The 19,230-nt window shown below is 41.3% G+C and overlaps 1 protein-coding gene across 3 annotated transcripts in view; it reads left to right on the top strand.

The window, feature by feature from the left end:
- Positions 1-427: 427 nt before the first annotated feature.
- The window catches only part of RNF13 (ring finger protein 13), a 48,470-nt gene continuing 29,667 nt past the window's right edge, over positions 428-19,230 (top strand). Inside the window, exons 1-4 of one of the 3 annotated variants that reach the window (XM_028731278.2) lie at positions 448-579; positions 978-1,068; positions 11,547-11,673; positions 14,737-14,817. In XM_028731278.2, coding sequence (XP_028587111.1) covers positions 11,560-11,673; positions 14,737-14,817 — 195 coding nt within the window. In that variant the 5' untranslated portion in view covers positions 448-579; positions 978-1,068; positions 11,547-11,559. Of the gene's footprint in view, positions 580-599; positions 871-977; positions 1,069-11,546; positions 11,674-14,736; positions 14,818-19,230 lie in introns of those variants that run through there. The other 2 variants (XM_028731277.2, XM_028731279.2) reach the window with 2 other exon arrangements.

The following is a 19,230-nucleotide window of genomic DNA, read 5'->3' as shown; positions in this document are numbered from 1 at the left end:
TCTGCACATGCTCAAAGGCTCTGCTGTCGCTTGCAACTGGTTCATTCCAGCACATAATATCGTATATAGAACAAATGACCTAAGTAAATTTATGCCATCATTTTGCTTTAATATAGGCTCCTGAGAATAGCTGTCAACGTTTCCATTTTTTTTTTAAGGGAAATTCCCTTATTCCGAATAGGATTCCTCGCAAGAAAAGGGAAAAGTTGACAGCTACACTCCTTAGGCCACCCGCCCTCACCCCCATTTCGCCTTCTGCCAGGACCAGCCACCGCATCCTCCCTCCTCCTCCTCCCTGCGGGCCCCGCCCCCTCCGGCGGCCGTCACGTGCGAGCATCCGTGCGCAAAACACCGTCCGCCCCCCTGCGACGGGCACCCGGGAGCGGCCAATCCCCGCCGCCCGCTTCTCCCTCTCCGCCTATGCGTGGGCGCGTTCTCCGCCCGGGGCGGGATTTCCGCCGCTGCTTCGTCTGAGGGGTCGAGAGAGAGGGGTCTTTAGACTATGGATTCCGCCTGAAGTTCTTCCCTCGCTGGGCAAACCCTGCTCGCCCCTCGCCGGCTTCTGCCTCCGGATTCCGGGTAAGCGAGAGGCGGGCGTCGCCGCCGCCACTGCCGGGCTGAGAGGAAGCGGGCACCGGAGGCTCGGGGCTCTGCCGGCTCCGGCGTCTGCTGCGCGGGGTCGTTCGGAGAGCCCAACGGACCCTCTCGCCCTTCACGGGCCTTTGCCGCCTCTTTTTCCCCTCACCTACCTGATCCACCGAGAGCCCGCTTTCGCGAGGGGGGAAAAAGAAACGCGTCATACGCGCACGTCTGAATGGGGCGAAGGGCGGGCGCGTGTTGACAACCCAGGAATCGGGAGGAGCCAAGTTGGCAAGTTGCACTTCACTTTTTAAGGCCTTACTTTCAACTTCTCGTTTCCCTCCTCTTCTTTTTTTTTTTTTTTTTTTTCGCTTTGGGTCGAAACTCGCGCAACGCAGCGTCGGGTTTCGAGACGCTCGTCTGCGCAAAAGAGCGTCTGATGCGCCGGCCTTAAAATCGCTCCCCTTGTTTAACGCGGCCCCGTGCCAGGTATGTAAAGGTGTGCTGCATTTGCCTTGGTTCTTAACCTGGGGTGGAACTGGGCTCGCGGTGGCGGCTTGTGGTTTAGTCAGCTGGGTTTTGTGATGTAGCCGGTGCTTGTGATGACACGACTTAGGTTTTTCAGAGCCTCTGTTGGGGTTGAGCTGGAGGCGCAGGGATGTATATATCCTGCACGCTCTCCTCTTAGTGGTTGCTAAATGGGGGAGCAGACATGGGGTAGCCGCTGCTTGCGCGGCACTCAGCTGTGCGAGTCTCGTTTGCTGCCAGGTTCTGTGCTTTGGTCGTACTGAATCATGAAGTGGGTTAGAAATTCAATATGGGTCTCTTCCTCCTCCTCCTGTAAATGTCATTTGTTTCCAGCATGCTGGGTAGGTGTACCCCCCAAATCTCACCCACATGGCCTGATTCTAGTGCTAGTGGCCTAAGCCGGCATTGTATATGCATGAGTGTCCGTGCTCAAGGCTGGGGTGTGTTCCACAATTGTGTAATACTTTGTGAGGCTTCCCTTGATGATTTCAAGGAACATTAGGTAGCATTGAGTGCATCCAAATTGATGTGCAGCCTAATAGATGATGGGATTATACTGCAGTGTTTACCTTCACATCCTGTTATCTGCTAGAGATAGGTCATAAATGGCTTGGGACCAATTTGTGAGGGCTTTTCCTTCCTCTATGTAGCCAAGAATGCCCTATTTGGACAGCAAGGATATGCGGGGAAGCGTTTTAAAGTGACTGCTCTGCAACTATCAAGCTTCCTGGAAATCTGGTAAAAGCTGAGCATGCCTTTACAAGTGTGTTGTAGGCTTACTTGGGTAGGTAGTTTTACAATTGCACTAAGACATTGGGCCTTACCATTTATTAATGTGCTGGCTGTACTGGGACAAGTTGACTTCTAATTTTGTCACTTGTCCTGAGCTTTTGCTGTTTAGCAGCTAAGACTGCACCCTGGAAGCAGTTCCCATTCTACTCAGCATTGCATTGTAATTTTGCTACTAAAAACCTCTATTTAATATACTTATTGTTTGGGTGCTTCCTGCACCTGCCTGTACTATTATGGTAGTAGCAGATAGTAGCTGTGAGATGTTACAACCAATAATATATTGGCTGCTTATACTGGTAGTGATTGCACCAACCTCTCCCTTTCCCAGGTCATTGGATAAATTTAAGAGCCTTATTTGTGATGTTATTGTGATGTTATGATTATCTTAAACACAGGGATCCCACTATGTGGCCACTGAAGGCTATATCTATAGCTGCTTTTGTTTCTGTGCTGTAGCAGATAGCTGCTGGCACAGCAGATTTTTCTGTTCAATTTGAAATTTGTTGGTGGCACTGATATAGCTGAAACAGTCATTGTGATGGCATATCCTAAAAACATTATTTGATTGTGCAGCTTGAGAATAGGCTTTAAAAAACATTCATTGATAAAGTGTCTAAAGTTTACTTAAATGCTGCACACAGGCCTGCAGTATCGGAGATAACACATGTGGTAAAGATATGGTGAGGGAAGATGAAAGCAAGGAAACACTGGTGCTATCTCTTGGAAGAGTCAAAAGGCAGCCTGAGCCATTGAGTGGGCCCTGCTGTTCTGTTTTTCTAATTCCCAAATGGTAATTGCCATGATAAGAACTCAAAGCCTTGAAGAAATCATCTGCTGAATATCAGACTTCAGCTGTCCCCCAGTAGAAGGGACTTGTTCAAGATAATTAAGAAATCACCGTGGTAAGAATATAATCAGAATAATTTTGAATTCTCTTCTTAGTTTAGAAAATAAATTACAGAATTTGTAAGCAATAGAATAGGATTCAAAACCTGTTTGAATTCTTTTTTAAAAAAATACTAGAATTATGCTAGGTATAGTAGACATAGGATAGTTGGACTATATTACCCTTGTGGTCCCTTCCAACTCTACAATTCAGATTCTATGCAGTGCTAGAAATTAGCCAGGCGTGTTTTGCTCTTGGCATGGGTCAAATTGCGACCATGTGGAGATCTCTGGATGCCAGGTTGGTGGCTGGGAAAAGCATAATGTCACGTAGAGAAGGATCTGAAATATTTCCCTTAAAGCTTGAAATTGTTTTATTCTGGATTATTTTATTTGTCGTTTTAATGTGTTGTAAACTGCTTTGAGATTTGTTCTTTAAAATATAAAGCAGTATAGAAACGACATGAAGAATGATGATGATAAATCCCATTGGGGGGAACCTCTGGTACCTAAACATTCCATTGTGTCTACTGGAACCCAGGTTTAAGGGGCAATTTGGTGATTAGATTATATATCTGAGTTTCTAACATCTGAGATGTTATATATTGGTCTCTTTGGTGTTATCTGTTCTTTTCATTTCATTTCATCTCATTTCATTTTCAGAAAGGCAGGATGTTAACTGTTATAATAAACAACAGTAGACTACATCTGTTTCTAACGAAATGGGCTCATATTAGTCTCACTGCATCCTTTCTTTTCTAAAGAATGAATTATATAGACCTTCCCAATCACCTGGCATTGCTGTTACTTAGATGGAAATGTGATACTGAGAAGATACTTTGATTTTTATTTGCATTTAATGCACTTTAGAATTCAGAGAGCACTGAGGGACGTGCTTGGTAGACTGCTGTTAGTTTAACACACTGCTGATCAACTTGTATTGTCTGATAAAGCAGGGTTACTGATATTTGCATATGGATTATGTCTGTGTAAATGGTGAAGAAGCCACAGGTCTCTCACACAGTAGGTCAGCTGTTCAGTATCACTTTGTTTTCAACTAAATCTGTCAGAGCAAAAATAAAGAAGTTCTGGACATGCTCTTTTCATACTTTCCAGATTAAACTTCCTCTATTAGATAAGTAGTATAGCTGATGTGTTTCTCAAAACATAAGCTTAAGTGTTATTTCTACTGTTAAATGTGTATTGGGTGACTAGCTCCTCCTCCTCATGTGTTAATGGAACATTGACCAAACCAAGGAAGATCCCTGCTCAGCTATGATCTAATTTGTTTAAGGCACTTGGGTCTCAGGGAGTTGGTCAACAGCTTGAGAGGATTATCACTTGCTAGAAGAGCAGGGAATTCCAATCTGGAAAAGCACCCTGTGGGAGACTGTGAAGAATAAAAAGACAAAATCTGAGAAACAGATTAAAGCTCACCCATCAGATGCACAGGAAGAGAGAAGGTTTCTGGGACAGCTGTCAGGCACTTGGAGAATTAAGATTGGATCTTTTATTCAACTACATAACTTCTAAAATGAGAAATGTCTCTATACTGGGCTTGTGAGTCAACTGATCTTCTGACTTGGCAGATTGAAGCTACAAGTTTTCTAGCTAGAGCTCCAAGCTGCATTGGAGCAGTTTGGGTGTATATATTGCCTGAAGCAAGGATTCAAGGCCCCTAACACTTCCATCACTCCAACAGTCCACCCTATTGCTTTGTTGCCTGTTCAGTAGGCAACCCTGAAGCAGCCTAACATGAACCAGGAGAGTATGGAATAAGGCCAGGGCATTTATCTTATATAAAAACCATTTGAAGAGGAGGTCAGTAAAGATCAATCCCTTAAAGGTATATGTAAATTGCACTAGAGGCGTGGGCAGTTCTTAGCCTCAAATATGACCCTCCATTTCTGAGTCCCCAACAGTCTGAAGACTCGTGTTCCTGTGTCACACATAATTGTTCCTTGGTAAGAACGATTCTTGGAACTCTGAGCTTTTGATAGGGTTGGGAATGACCGCTGTCTGAAACCCTTGATATCTGATTCTCGGTTGCTGTAGAGAATACTGAGTTGATGGACCAATGATCTGGCTTTGTATAAGGCAGCTTCCTGTGTTTTCACAGGTGCTCAGGGAAATTCTGAGAGCAAAATGATTAAGCTGTTTCCCTAGTTATGGTATTGAGCAGCCTGATCTTCCAGTTGCTTTCATCATGTCCTAACCTAATTTGCAGTCTTCTTGGGTTGCTCTAATTTCAGGAGCCAGTGACTTGGCTTCTGAGTGGGTATCGTGGAGCTACCTGGCCTTCTAAATGGGGTGTAGGCACAGTATCTATTTCTATTGCTTTGCCTTAGGGAAAGGTGTACTGAGAAGCAAAATACAGCACCCCTGTATTTAGGCGGCATGTAGATGCAGTTCCTGTAGCTTCACAAATATTGCACAATGTCCCTTCCATTGGTGCACTTAAGTCTTGAGGTGGAAAAGACAGGACCAAAATACTTGGCCCACCTTTCCTTTCAGGTGGAAGGTGCCTGGCCCAGTGAACTGAAACATGCTCCAATACCTGGATTCAAATATCCCTGGTAGGTGCTCACTAAGTCACATTGAGTCATATTGAAGCGTGTCAGGGAATGTCTATGCAGTCAGAATGAGACTCTGTAGACAAGGGATGGGTCTGTTTTTAGTTCTGTAGGGCAGGGTAAACAAGCTTCCATGTGGGTTACAATCAAGAGGAACGAGAGCCTGCTGTTGGTCTAGGCATTGAGTTAGGGGGTAGGTTAAGTGTTCCTGAGTATGTGCCTTTTATTTTCTCCCATATAAGAAGTGAGTTATTCCTCTGGAGGAAAATAAAGCCCTGCTCTCAAAAATTAGGTATTGACTGCTCTATCTGGGTGTAAAGTGGAGTGTCAAGTTTATAAACTGCCCCCTGCCCCAACAAAACAGTGCCCAGTAAGGGTAGCAAGAACAAGCCAATATAGAGCTGGATGGGGAGGGGAACTAATTGGAAGAAGGAGGTGTGGTTGTGGGGGAGAGAATATTTTCCAGTCTTCATCTGGCCTTCCTGATTATAATGCCACTTGCTAACTCTCTAATCTTTTCTCAAAAACTCACTTTTCCACGAACGTTTGATATACCCTGTAGTCTACATATCCCATTGTAACTAACCTGAAGTATATATAACTCAAATAATACATATTCTCCCGCTCTTTACACTGCCTCTATCATACTCTGACTCCTTTGTGTTGTATTTTAGATTGTAACTCTTTTGGGCAGGAATTTGACTTTTATGCTTTGTAAAGTGCTATTCATACTCAAGGATAGCAGTACTCTCCCACATATCATAAAGATGCTTGCTTTCCTACTAAATATAGTAAAAGGTATACCATTGAATTATTGAGGACTGACAGGGTTGGTGGCTTTATGGATTATAGATATAGCTTATTTTAAATTGCTGAGATGTTCTTATTTATTCTAATGTTCTTGCTTTTGGTTATTAGCCACCTTTGAGGTTTTAAAAAGGCATGCATGCATTTTTAATAAATATAAAAAAGATCTAAAATGAGTTTGTATAACTATTCCTACTGGGCCTCTCCAGTTTTATCAGTATATTTGTAGGTTGGTTTATTAAAATACTAATCGCAAATTAAAATTTGCATGCACAGCCCATTCTTCCCTACCACCAGTGACTTTTTTTTTTACCCAAAGCTAACAGATATGCCAACTACTTCTTTTTGTCCCAAATTTGATTATTATTTTTTTAAAAGTAAAATGTGGGCTGCTTTTCCTTTCGTTTGAGACCAAAGCTAGCAGTTATCTTTCACAGGTGAAACTGCTGTGGCTTTTTCTCTCTCATTTATTTAGCAAGAAAGTCAACTAATAGTGTCCTATTGAAATCTTGTCAGTACTTCTTTTACCTGTACATCTTTAATCTATCTTTCGTATTTCCAACAGGATAGGAACTCTTCTATGCTGCTGTGTTATTGAAAGATGGGTTGAGAATTGTTTATCAACTTGAGGGCCACTTTCCCTAGTAGGCAACATTTTGGGAGCCACATGCCAGTGGTGGTGGTACAATGAATATGATTCTTATCTTTGTAGTCCAGTCACACAGGTCAGAGTTTTGTATGTATGCATCTGCCCATCCAGGCAAGCAGTTGAAGGTCACATTCCAGCCAGGCCAAAAAACTGGAGGAGGGAGCAGAAAAGGGCCAGTGAGTCCTGTGGGCTGTGGAGAAATAGAAGGTCCCCAGTCCTGAAGTTCCTCATTCCTGCTGCAAGATTTGTGTTGGAGAATATTCTTTGATTTCCAAAACTTGTTGTTGTTTAGTCGTGTCCGACTCTTCGTGACCCCAGAGCACACCAGGCAAAAAAACTAATAAACTAATAAACATTAAAAGCTACTTTTGTTTTCAAAATGAGTGGTAGCGTTTGTAAAATGGGAAGTTGGAGCTGTCACGTTCATGAAGTCCTTCTAGTCTTTTATTTTCTTGTTCCTTGTATCTATTTCTTTCTTTTACCGGAATAGGAACACATCATCAGATTGCCCAGACACTTGCAATAGCATATATTCACCCACCCCACTCACACACGAAAACAAAGATCACCACAGCCAATCACAAACAAACAACCACACCCTAGGCCAAACCCAACCTCTCTCACCACCAAAGGAACACAAGTGAACAGCACAAGCAACGCTGACACCAAACCCTACATACATTAGGCATAATAGGAACATCGCCACCCCCACCCATCTTCCCTCCCTCCACCCCCTTTTTTCCCCTCCCCCTAATGTCTCAACAAATGAAACGGATTTGTAAAAATGTTCCATGGAAAAAATACGAGAGACATTACACTTCTGTAAAACAAGAAAATCTTTAATAATAATAATAATAATAATAAAAGAAAACAGTTGTTCTGCAATCAAAGTTCTTGTGATTTCATTTCCCCCTTTTTCTTTCATGCTCTACAAGTTAGTTCAGAACCTTCAGAGATCTTTCAGTTTTATGTATTTAAAAGCATTTATAAACAATGTAAGTGGTTTTTAAAAATGGGACTTCATGTAAAGTGGAGTCATTAAACTATTGACTTTGCTTGTGTTCAACGTTTCATGAGGAAACACATCTGGCTACAGCCTCAATTATATTATGTAACTGGACTAGGGTTCAGAAAAGTAACTTACAGAAGTATGTGAAAAGGAGTATTGGAGAAGGGGCTTTGGGGCTCTTTCAGAATATTAATTAGGCTTGATTTTTGTTTCAGAGGCAACTGGGATTTGAAAATAGGTTGCATCTGATAGTTGATAGCTGTCAAAAGTGAAGAAGCTTGCCCTACTTTAAAAGATGAATTGCAACAGTATAGGAAGAAATAAGGTGGCAAGATCAGTGACGTGGCAATTTGTTCAGTTGTCTCAGGGCTAGGAGATCTGTTAAGCTACTGCTGGATAGTAAGCTTAAGGGAAGATGATGGAAAGGAAGTGAGGTTTAGATGGGCCAATCAGACTTAATTCACAAACTGTCCATTCCAGGTCTGCTGTGATGCTAATGATAGCAGCTGAGGTTAGGACTTCAACAGCCATGGGTGCTAACAGGTGTGTCGTGGAGCAAATAGGTACTGCTGCGGCAGGAAGTTAAACAGTGTTTCCGTGTGCTCTGGCTTCTGTCACGGTGTCCCGTTGCGCCAGAAGCGGTTTAGTCATGCCGGCCACATGACCCTGGAAAGCTGTCTGCAGACAAACGCTGGCTCCCTTGGCCTGCAAGCAGAGATGAATGTCGCACCCCAAAGTCACCTTTGACTGGACTTAACCGTCCAGGGGTCCTTTACCTTTTTACCTTACCTATTTCTGATGCAATACTTCATCTATGTGATGACTCTGTCCCATTTCCAAAGAGAGATTTTTCTACAGGCAGGATAGTTGGAACATCTGTGAGACCAGTGCATGAAGCCTTGACAAATGGGAAATGCAGATTTTCGGCTTTCAAAAGCCAGGTCTCTCTAGACTTGGTGAAGTGTAAGGATAATGGACACTGTAGTATTTGAGGTGGTTAACGCATCTAAAGGATCTTTGCATTGTTGAGCAGTAGATTCTGGCCTGAAATTAGTTTTTGGAAAATAGTTAAACAAGAGCCAAAAAAGTGAGTATGTATTGTGTGAATGATTCAACTGCTCAGAGTGTAACACCTTTCTGAAAGTCAGACTTTGCCTTTGAACATTAATAAGAAATGATAAGAAATTAATGCTATTAACTATGCATTCCAACCCAGCATAGTACTGTGCTACTGAAACCCTCCACTGCCATCTCTTGCCACGTGGATAGTTAAGCAGTGTTGATGATTCCAGACACCTCTTGAAAATCAGGGATGGTGGGGCTCTGCTAATATTTCCACAATTCATACAGAGGTGTGTTTTAACAGCCCACCACCACCACCAAAAAAATGTCCAGTGTACCTCTGTGACTTTGCATTATAGGGGAAGATCAGTAGTGGTGGGCAAAGTACTCTTTGGGGAAGCTTAACATAAAAAGATCCTGCAAGATTAAGCTAGTGTCCCATCTAGTCCAGCACCTTGTTCTCATCATGGCCATCCAGATGTCTGTGGGAAGCCTGAAAGTGGGACCTGACCAAATTTCTGCAGTTTCCTGCAATTGAAAATTTGACAGCCATTGCTGTTCTTCTCACTGATGAAGATTGCCTCATCATCTTCCAAGGAATCAAAGAACCTACTCAACCAATGACCAGTTTATTTTGTGGGAGAATTAAGGCAGAACAGAACACCAGAGGCAAATGACATCTATGAAGTTAATGGTAGTGTCCCAAATTCGAATGCCCTCCCCAAGAAGTACAGCTAGTGCTAATATTAGTCCTTGCAGTCACAAATTAAAAATTTCTGTTTACCCAGGCATTTTAGGGTTTTCTTTTATTCATTTAACAGTTGTTTATTGCTGCCTCCAAGCTTTAATTTATTGATGTTTTTAATTGTTTTAATCTTATTTATTTGAGTGATTTTATATCACTTAATCATAGTTGTCTTTTAAGTGGCATATAGGAACTACAAAACATTAAGACTGAAATGAGTAAAAATTATAAAATTTCTCAGTTTAAAGGCCTGCTGGAATTAAAAAGTATTCAGTAGGCACCGGAAGTTCAACTGGGAGGCAATCTTTTTGACCTCAACTGGAAGGAAATTCCACAGAATACTGAACACGTGGCCCCTTGTGGATACAGGCTGTACATCTGAGCCATGGTGTACCACTAGCAGTGATTCTCTCAGGAAAGATGGTGATCAAACAGGTATATAATAGATTAGGTGGTCCCTGAGGTATCCTGGACCTAAGTTGTGTAAATTCCATTTGGATAAAGGGTGGTTTAGAAATATTTTAAATAATAAAAACATTTAAAACTCAAAAGCACCTATGTATCCACTCAGAAATGTTGGAATTTGTGTGCATTCAGTTTCTCTAATGTGAATCAAGAGTGAGACCACAATAAAGCCCAGCGAAGTTTATCTTTGGATCCATCATCTGTTTTTGGAATTTTTCACTTGTGTGAGGCACAATCCAATTAAGCAAGAGCCTGTAGTCCCTGAAGGATGTGCTAAAATTCAAGACTTTTGTGTGCTCTGTTGGCCTGCATGTGACTGCTTCTGTGTACTAGGCTAGCACCTGGAAGTTAGCACAAGCTCTAGTTGCCACAATGTGGCTAGTTAGGAGGATCACACTTTTCTTCTTCAATACATTTTGTGTTCCACAATTTGGTAGGTTCAAATCATACATGTAGGGGCATTTATATTGGCTCTCAGATTGCAGCAGGTTAACCAACTTTACTTCAATTTTGCAATGACTTGTGGTAATCAAGTACAGTAGGCAGGTTTTCAGGTGTGAAGCAGATTGTAAGTGAGCATTTCAATTTCAGTATGGTTTAGTAGTGCCTTCTGATTCTATTAGTACAAGTAGATTTCAATTAATAAATCAGTGTTTGGAAGACTGAAACCATTAATGTAAATGAAAGCAGAAGGCTGGAGGAGTGTGTGTCACTTGATTGATAGAACTTGTAAATGACTTAGTAGATTTGTTTTAGAAGCCATTATGCTTCGTGTGCAGAGAACAATTATCTCACCTGCCTGCCAAAGTCTGATACAACTCCTTAGCAACTTTTAGCAATTCTAAGTAAATAATAAAGGAGTTGAAATTCAAAGTAAGTTATTCTTGCATATTAATAAAGCAAAATATTTCAGCGTAGTTCTTGGGTGACTGACTCTGTTTATGATCTTGTTTCTACAAGCCATTGGACTGGTAGAACAATGTTTGGGGTGCAGCTTAGTGTCTGCTGTGCTAGCAACTCACCACAGCATTCATCTTTGCACTTGTCGTGTGCTTTGGCTTGGGATTAGCACTTTGCATTAACTCAGAGGACAGAATGGCACTCCTCTGCTGCCTGTCACTGCACCCATCCCCAAGTATGATATAACTATGTGATATGAAGCCACAGAGCAGAAAGTGTATGTATTGAAGATGAGGAAAATGTAGAATGGGGTAGGATAAAGTACAACATGCTTTCTATCTGAGCATTTCATCAGAACAAACCTGTGTGCCTGATGAACAGAACAATCTTTTGGGGTTGGGTGAGGTAGAATCTGGCATAAGAGCTGCCAAAGCCTTGATTGAGCTGCACTTGCTTAAGTAACTTTATGCGCAGTAGCAACTATGTGTATTTATTGGATCAGAGTGTTAATGCCTTCTGCCAGTCTTGACTTTCTTTGTTTTTGTCTTGCAGGAATTTAATTAAAATGCTGCTGTCAATAGGAATGTTAATGTTGTCTGCCACTCAAATCTACACCATTCTCACAGTTCAGCTGTTTGCTTTCTTAAACCTATTGCCTGTGGAAGCAGATATTTTAGCCGTAAGTATTATTTAATTCCCCCCTCCCCTGTGGCTGGGATTCACCCAAAGGGCCCCCATCAGCGGAAGCACTGAACAAGGACTTCTGCTTGTACAGCAGGGCTGTTCCTCCTCCCCAAAGCACCCCAAAATTGAGAGAGGGGCTGGATAAGCATCACAGCAATGCATGGGGAGACGAAAGGGGGGCTTCTTCCATCTGGCAAGCTGAAATACTTGTGCAGATGGAGTGTTCATCATAGTGCAGCATTAAATTACACCATGTGTGTGTAAAGCATTCCTAAAGAGACAATGAGGTTGTCAAAGGATCCAAGGGGCTCTCAACCCTTAAACTGACATAGGAATATCTTTGAAAAATCTGAGCTAGCTTTTAGGTAATAGGGACAAGGGTGGCGCTGTGGTCTAAACCACTGAGCCTAGGGTTTGCCGATCGGAAGGTCGGCGGTTTGAATCCCCGTAACGGGGTGAGGTCCTGTTGCTCGGTCCCACTCCTGCCAACCTAGCAGTTCGAAAGCACGTCAAAGTGCAAGTAGATAAATAGGTACCACTCCGACGGGAAGGTAAACGGCATTTCCGTGCGCTGCTCTGGTTTTACCAGAAGCGGCTTAGTCATATTGGCCACATGACCTGGAAAAACTGTCTGCGGACAAACGTCGGCTCCCTTGGCCTGTAAAGCAAGATGAGCGCCGCAACCCCAGAGTTGTTTGCGACTGGACTTAACTGTCAGGGGTCCTTTACCTTTTTTTAAACGGGTGGAAACTGATTTGGGATGTAATAGGTTACAAGCAGTAATAGGTTACAAGCAGTGGGTGCAAAAAATGCAAATTTGTATGCATTTCCTGTTTTCTTTCACATGCTTGCTTATGAATATGGGGTTAGGCAGTTTACGCTTATTTTAAGATAATAAAGCTCTAATCAAGGGACTTCACTACGTTAGTTCATCTACTTGCAATAGTCTCCACTTAGAACTTGTAAACATGCATTATTTAGCATAGAAGGTAGTAAAATGTCTCCAATGCAAAGAGGAATTGCTGTAGGAATGCCTGCATGGGGTGATATATTGCTTTTGATCTGCTGTTTCCATTTGATAAAGTTACTGTGTATAGTGACCTAGTCTGTTGGGGCTGATCAGTTCCAGTCAGGGGCCCAGTTTATATCTCAATTCAACCATAGTTTATGTTAAACAATGGTTTGATGTGAATTCAAGGTTCTGATATATAAAGCCCTAAATGGTTAGTACCTGGTTACCGGCAGAATGCCTCTCCTATACCATCCAGCCTGGGGCACGAGAACTCCTGTGGAAGCACTGCTGGTAGTTCCAGGCTTAAGTAGAATCTGGGGGTCACTGACCTATTGGAGAGCCTTCTCAGCAGTAACACCATGGTTTTGGAACATACTTCCTCTGGACATTACTTTGGCACCAACAGTCTATATCTTCAGGCACCTCCTGAGCCCGTGCCTTTTAAAGCTGCAAGATTGGCTTGTGTAGTAAGAACTGTTGCTACTATTGGTTTTATTACCTTGTTCTATGTGTTTGCGATTCACACTGGGGTCTTGTGATGAGGGAAGGATATAAGTTTTAAATATAAACAATATGTTGCTTGTTCACATTAAAGCATAGTTTAAAACAAACTATGGTTTAACATGATGGCGGTCCCTGCTTTTGGCCATTTCTAAGTGTTCTCTAATCTACAGTCTCCTGCACTTCCCTTTGTATGACCATTACACTCCATTCACTTGTGGCAAGAAATTAATGAATGTGAAACGTCCGTTCTTTTGTCAGTCTTGAAACTCCTGCCAATCTGCTTCATTGGAACGCCCTTAGTTCCTGTACTGAGAAAGAGGGGAGGGGGAATCTCTCATTGCTTTCTCCCTAACATATACACTCCAATAAAGCTTTCTCCCCTCCTAGGTCATCCAGGCTTACAGGACTGGATATAGTATTACTGTCATGCAAGCTTGAGCTGTAGTGCCTCTCTTCATTTATAAAGAAAAGAAATCTTCTTTGCCAGCAATAATGTGTGATTGCAGAACTTACTCCTTCCCCTCTGTTTTTCCACTACCCCCCTTTTAGTAGCTTCTTTAAACAGTGTTTTTTTCTGTGATAGCTGTTCTCTCCTAGCAAATTCTCCATTCTTCGCTCTTCCCCCATCTGCATTAAGCCTGTGGTCAACCCAGGAATCTGTATTTAATAAAAGAGTCCCTTATTTCTTTTGACCAGAAAGTCCTCCGCTTATGACAAGGATTCACTATTACAAACACACTTGGCTCTAGTTGGCTCTAGTTCAGCTTTCACAAATGGTACATTTTCTTCCTTGCAGTATGTTAAAAACATAACTTTTATTTTACTTAATTGGATTTAAAATGCCCCCCCCCTTTTTTTTTTTTACTCTGGTCAGAAGCATAAAAAGAGCTCAGGCAAAAGAATGCAGATTACATAATTTTAGTGGGTTTCTGCAATCTGACGGTTGTAGATTCTGAACTTCCATAAAGAAAGCATTTTACAGTGTCTAAGTTCAAAACACACACTGCCTGTTTTGTCCATTCTAAAGACACAGTCTTGATTTTGCTTTGTAACAATTTCCAGGGGCTTGTCGTGTTAGTCTGTTGTAGAAAAATTAGCAAAGACTGTTTAGGATTAAAAACTTTAATGCTAAAACATTTTGCAAACCACTTTTTGCTGTTTATTGCGCATTCTTTTTACAGTAAAAGCATACTTTACAGTGAAATTTAAGTAATTGGAACACTTCCAAAGAGTTGTTCAGCATTTAACTCATTGCAGAAATGTTTGAAGGTGGAAGAACCTTGGGAATTAAAATATTGCTGAGCTTTGTTATAAACTGAAACTGAAGCAGGTCAATAGGTGAAGAAAGGAACTTCAGGGGCTGGTTCTGGGCACAATGTGGGGCATATGACAAGATTTTGTTGAGACAGTTGAACTGTACTTTGAGAAATGAATCATTTGTGCTATTGGTATCTTATTTCTTAGTAGTATGACAATGGTTTTATATGGTCCCCTTTCCAGTTTAGTACATAATATAATCCTTCACTTTCCTTTTGCTTTTAGTTTAATTTTGAAAATGTAACACAAACATTTGATGACCTGCCAGCAAGGTTTGGCTACAGACTCCCGACGGAAGGCTTGAAGGTAAGCAAGTAACAAAATAGGAGCAAATAAAGAAAATTTAACATGGTGCTTTGTGAGTTCTTAATATGTAGCTTAGTCTGAATTGGATTTTACAACTGCGCAACAGACTTAATCCAAAATCAGCTGGAAAAGGTGTTAGGCACGACTGTGTCCCTATAGTAAGAAAAGAAAAGAAAGAACTTTCTGCCAATAGTGTTGCCTAGAGCAACGGAAGACAATGCAAATACTTTTCTTTCTAGTGTGGAGGATTTCAGGAATACTTTTATAATCCTTGGTGATTAATTAAGGGACAGGGTGTTGAGAAATAAAGCTTTGAGATATAAGCCCTTAGATAAACCTGCAGAAAAGCATTTATGACAACCACTGGACTTCCATGTGAAGATGTTATTAGAAAGCAGTCAAGTAAAAGACAGAGCCCAGAACATTTAAACTAAGGCTTGGCTTTAGAATGATACTAATCTAGTATCTGGCTCTCTAAAATTACAGAGTTGGAAGGAGTGTGGGAGGTCAGCCCTTGCTCAATGTTGGATCTGCAGTGCAGGATACAACTGCAATATCTCTGACCTAAAATGAAGGTGATTCCACCACCTTCCAAGGCAGCTTCTTACATTGCTAAACATCTACAGTTATCAAGCTTCTACTAATGTTTAATCAAAATCTGCTTCCCTGCAGTTTTCACCCAATGATTCTAGATTTTCCCTCTGGAGCAATCACCTTTCCCCCCTTCTGTGGCAAACAGTAGGTCTTCCTTTCATCAAGGACCCAACCCTAAACCTACCTGAAATAAGGGTCCTCCTATTAACTTCACAGGCTTTATTTCTTGTCCTGTGATCGTCCTGTACTTAGTTGCTTGACAGTAACTCAGTGGGATTGAATCCTGAGGAAATCTGCACAAGATTGACCTGTTAGGAAATGTTTTTATTGCTCCTGCTTTTGCTTATAATACTTCTGATATGCAACTATTCCTCAAATGAAGTTGGTCTAAGCTATCAGTTAGTTAGCTTTAAAACTGATAAAACGTAACAGCCATGTTTGATCCTATCTAAAACAAACCTTACCATAAATAACCATACTATATTTTAATTCATGCTTGCAGTTCTTATCTTATTTGATTGTCCCATAACCTGTTACAATACCCCAATATCTCTTGCAGTTTGATTCAGGGTTTCTGCTGTAGCCAGTGACTCTTAGTCAAATATAAGTGACTTCTGCATTTTGAACACTTTCTTTAGTTAGACATTCTTGGACAATATGCCCTTGTCCAACAATGGCCGTGAGTCATCTTTTGTGTTTCTTTCAGTTGATTCTAAACATTTACAGCCTTAATGAATGTGTATGCCCAAGGACCTCTACAAAATACAAAAACTTAGCAAAAAGTTTTTTTTAACAATGCTGACAAACAATGTTCTTGGAACAATTTGGTTTAAGAGCTGTAGTAGCCTCCCACCCAAACCCTGGCAATTTGAATTATGAAAGAACCAAGGAAAATCATACTTTAGTTTATTTCAGCTGTTAGAATTGTGGTGACACATGTTCTGGCCATAGATCCTTGTGAAGCAGGTTGTTCTTGATAGACATGAGCACAACCATATGTACCTGGAAAGGGGAGCCTGTAGTCCAGCAGCATCTGAGGGCCATAGGGCCTCCTCTTCTGATGTTGTCTTCTCCAGAATTTGTGGTACTCTTGACTTAGGGCAGAGAACAGCGGGCAGTAGGTTGCAGTATTGAACACACTTGTACATCTCCTCAAAGACAGTATTGTTTGTTTTGAGAATAAGTGGTTTGGCGATTGTGAGAACACTACCCACAACTTGATCCTCCTCAGATGTCTCTGCAACACCTAGAGCTGATTTATTGTTGAATTTAATGCAAAGACTTTCAGGATTGGATGAGTATCTTTAACTTGATACCACCGTATATATGATACCATCTAGCCCTTCACAGTTTCTGATGCATAACAGTACGTAAGGGAACTAGGAAGCAGCAGTATGTTGTACTGCTGTTTGTAGTGCAACATATTCCAAGAGCATTTTGGTTTCTCTGGATATTGACTGAGGTCTGCCTCCTCTGCCTGCTAATGTAATTGCAGCAAGCCGTAGCATTCAGTGTCTCAAGGTTAAAATCAGTACATGATAGTTGCAAACACCAGATTGTGTCACTATTAATGCCTTAGTATGAATGCTAAATGCTAGCAGTGCTTTTCAAACCTCGGCTACTGAGAGTCTTGTACATATATTTTCTAATAGTGATTTTTTAAAAAGTAACTTTACAAAATATAGGGGTTTTGCTGAAGAAATCTAAAATCCAGACATATCAGAAAGAAGCTTTTATCATGTGCCCTAATATTCAGGAAGGTGGTAGAAATACAGTTGCAGTAATTTTATTTTGTTTTCATTTTATTTTTGAGGCAAGAAATAAGAATTGCAAGAAAAAATAGAGGTATTGGGATAATTGCCATTTTGCTATTATGAAAAGATTCTATTTATATTAATTTCAAAACAACATACCACGCAACAGCCAAATGCTATTCATTTTTTTTTTTCATATATCAGTAGAGCATTTGCTTTAGTGCCAGTCTTTATTCAGATTTCCAGTTCAGGAAAGCAACACAGAAAATTCTGCTATTAATGTGGGAAACTGGGAAGCAGTGGAGAATGGTAAGATGTATATTGATATTAAATTCATTGAGAGCAGCTGAACTTCCGAATGTACAACAGACTGGACAGAAGTATTCAAATTTATAGGAATTCCTTGCCCTATAATGAAATAGTCATACACCTGGAAGACATGTTCCTCCTTTTTTGAAGTATGGTTGTAGGTATCCATTGTATGTTAGCCTATAGTGAATACAAAACTTGATACAAAGCACAGTAGATTAATAAAATGGGGATTTTAGGATATCCTCGGAAACAGTTGCTTGCTGAAGTAGTGACACGTGGAGGTGGGTGCTCTGATGCACACTTGGAACTTCCTCACTATTGGCGTTCATATTGGTAGAGGAGATGGCTCCATCTGCTTTGCTAAAGGTCAGACATCCCCAAACTCGGCCCTCCAGCTGTTTTGGGATCCCTAGCTAACAGCATAAAGTTTTCTGGTCACACTATTTCAGAACTGCTGGACATTGAAACTTGGGTGAAGACAATGTTCAAACAAGGCTAAATGCACTGCTTGCTTTTTATTCCTAAAACTATAACGGTGTTCCTAATATATTGATTCACAATAGCGATTGTCACCAAATAGTTAATAAGAGAAGATTCCTAAACCTGTGTTGAGGAGAGAGAGCAAGTTGTGACATGCTTTTTAAAAATTCCTGCTGCTTTGATCTGTGTATACAGTGGTGCCCCGCAAGACAAATGCCTCGCAAGACGAAAAACTCGCTAGACGAAAGGGTTTTCCGTTTTTTGAGTCGTTCCGCAAGACGAATTTCCCTATGGGCTTGCTTCGCAAGACAAAACGTCTTGCGAGTTCTTGTGAGTTTGTTTCCTTTTTCTTAAAGCCGCTAAGCCGTTAATAGCCGCTAAGCCGCTAATAGCCGTGCTTCGCAAGACAAAAAAACCGCAAGACGAAGAGACTCGCGGAACGGATTAATTTCGTCTTGCGAGGCACCACTGTACAGAAGATTGGTTACATTTATTTGGCGAAATAGCTCATCCTTGTTAAGTGACCTTGGGTGTTCGGAATATTTAATTTCCTGGCTTTCCTTCGTTGGGGTGGGCAGGCGGGGAATCACTTGAAAGTGATTCCTTTAAAAATCCAGCAATTATTCCAGATTTGAAAGGCTTGCTTGAACAAGGTGATAGAAATGAATGCTACCCAGTACCTGCCATGTTTTAAGTGCAGATTGCAATAAAAATCCTACCATCATGCTGCCCATGAAAGTACCTGAAAGCTTCATTAGTGGAGTTCTGCTTTTAAAACACTGAAATTGGCAGGCTTCACTCCAGTAGAGCACTTCAGCATATGCTTAACTTTAAACTTTAGCTTTCATGAGACAGTGTGCATGTTTAAAACGAAGTAAACACTTAAGTGCTTTGTTGGATTAATGCCCAGGTGAAGTGGTACTAGAAACATATCTTTTTCATACTTGACAAGTTGTCATTACAAGTTATACCATACTTTGATTTTTGATGATTTTTAGGTTTTGCTGAACTTAAGCCCCCTTTACTACTTTATTTAAATTATAACTCTTCATTTCCTGGTGTCACAGAATGATCTACCATGTTTCTAATCATTGTGACGAGAACTTTCTAAAAATAGGCATATGTAAGAGGGCCAATGTCGTGTAAGGGTTAGAGGATTGGCCTATGACCTGGGAGACCAGGGTTCAAATATCCACTTTGCCATGAAGCTCCCTGGGTGACCTTGTGCCAGCCACTGTCCCTCAGCCTTTCCCTACCTCACAACATTCTTAGG

This window comes from Podarcis muralis, chromosome 6 (genome assembly GCF_964188315.1).
Source record: "Podarcis muralis chromosome 6, rPodMur119.hap1.1, whole genome shotgun sequence".
In the NCBI taxonomy this organism is placed as follows: Eukaryota; Metazoa; Chordata; class Lepidosauria; order Squamata; family Lacertidae; genus Podarcis; species Podarcis muralis.
This window is presented reverse-complemented; position numbering and strand designations above follow the sequence as displayed.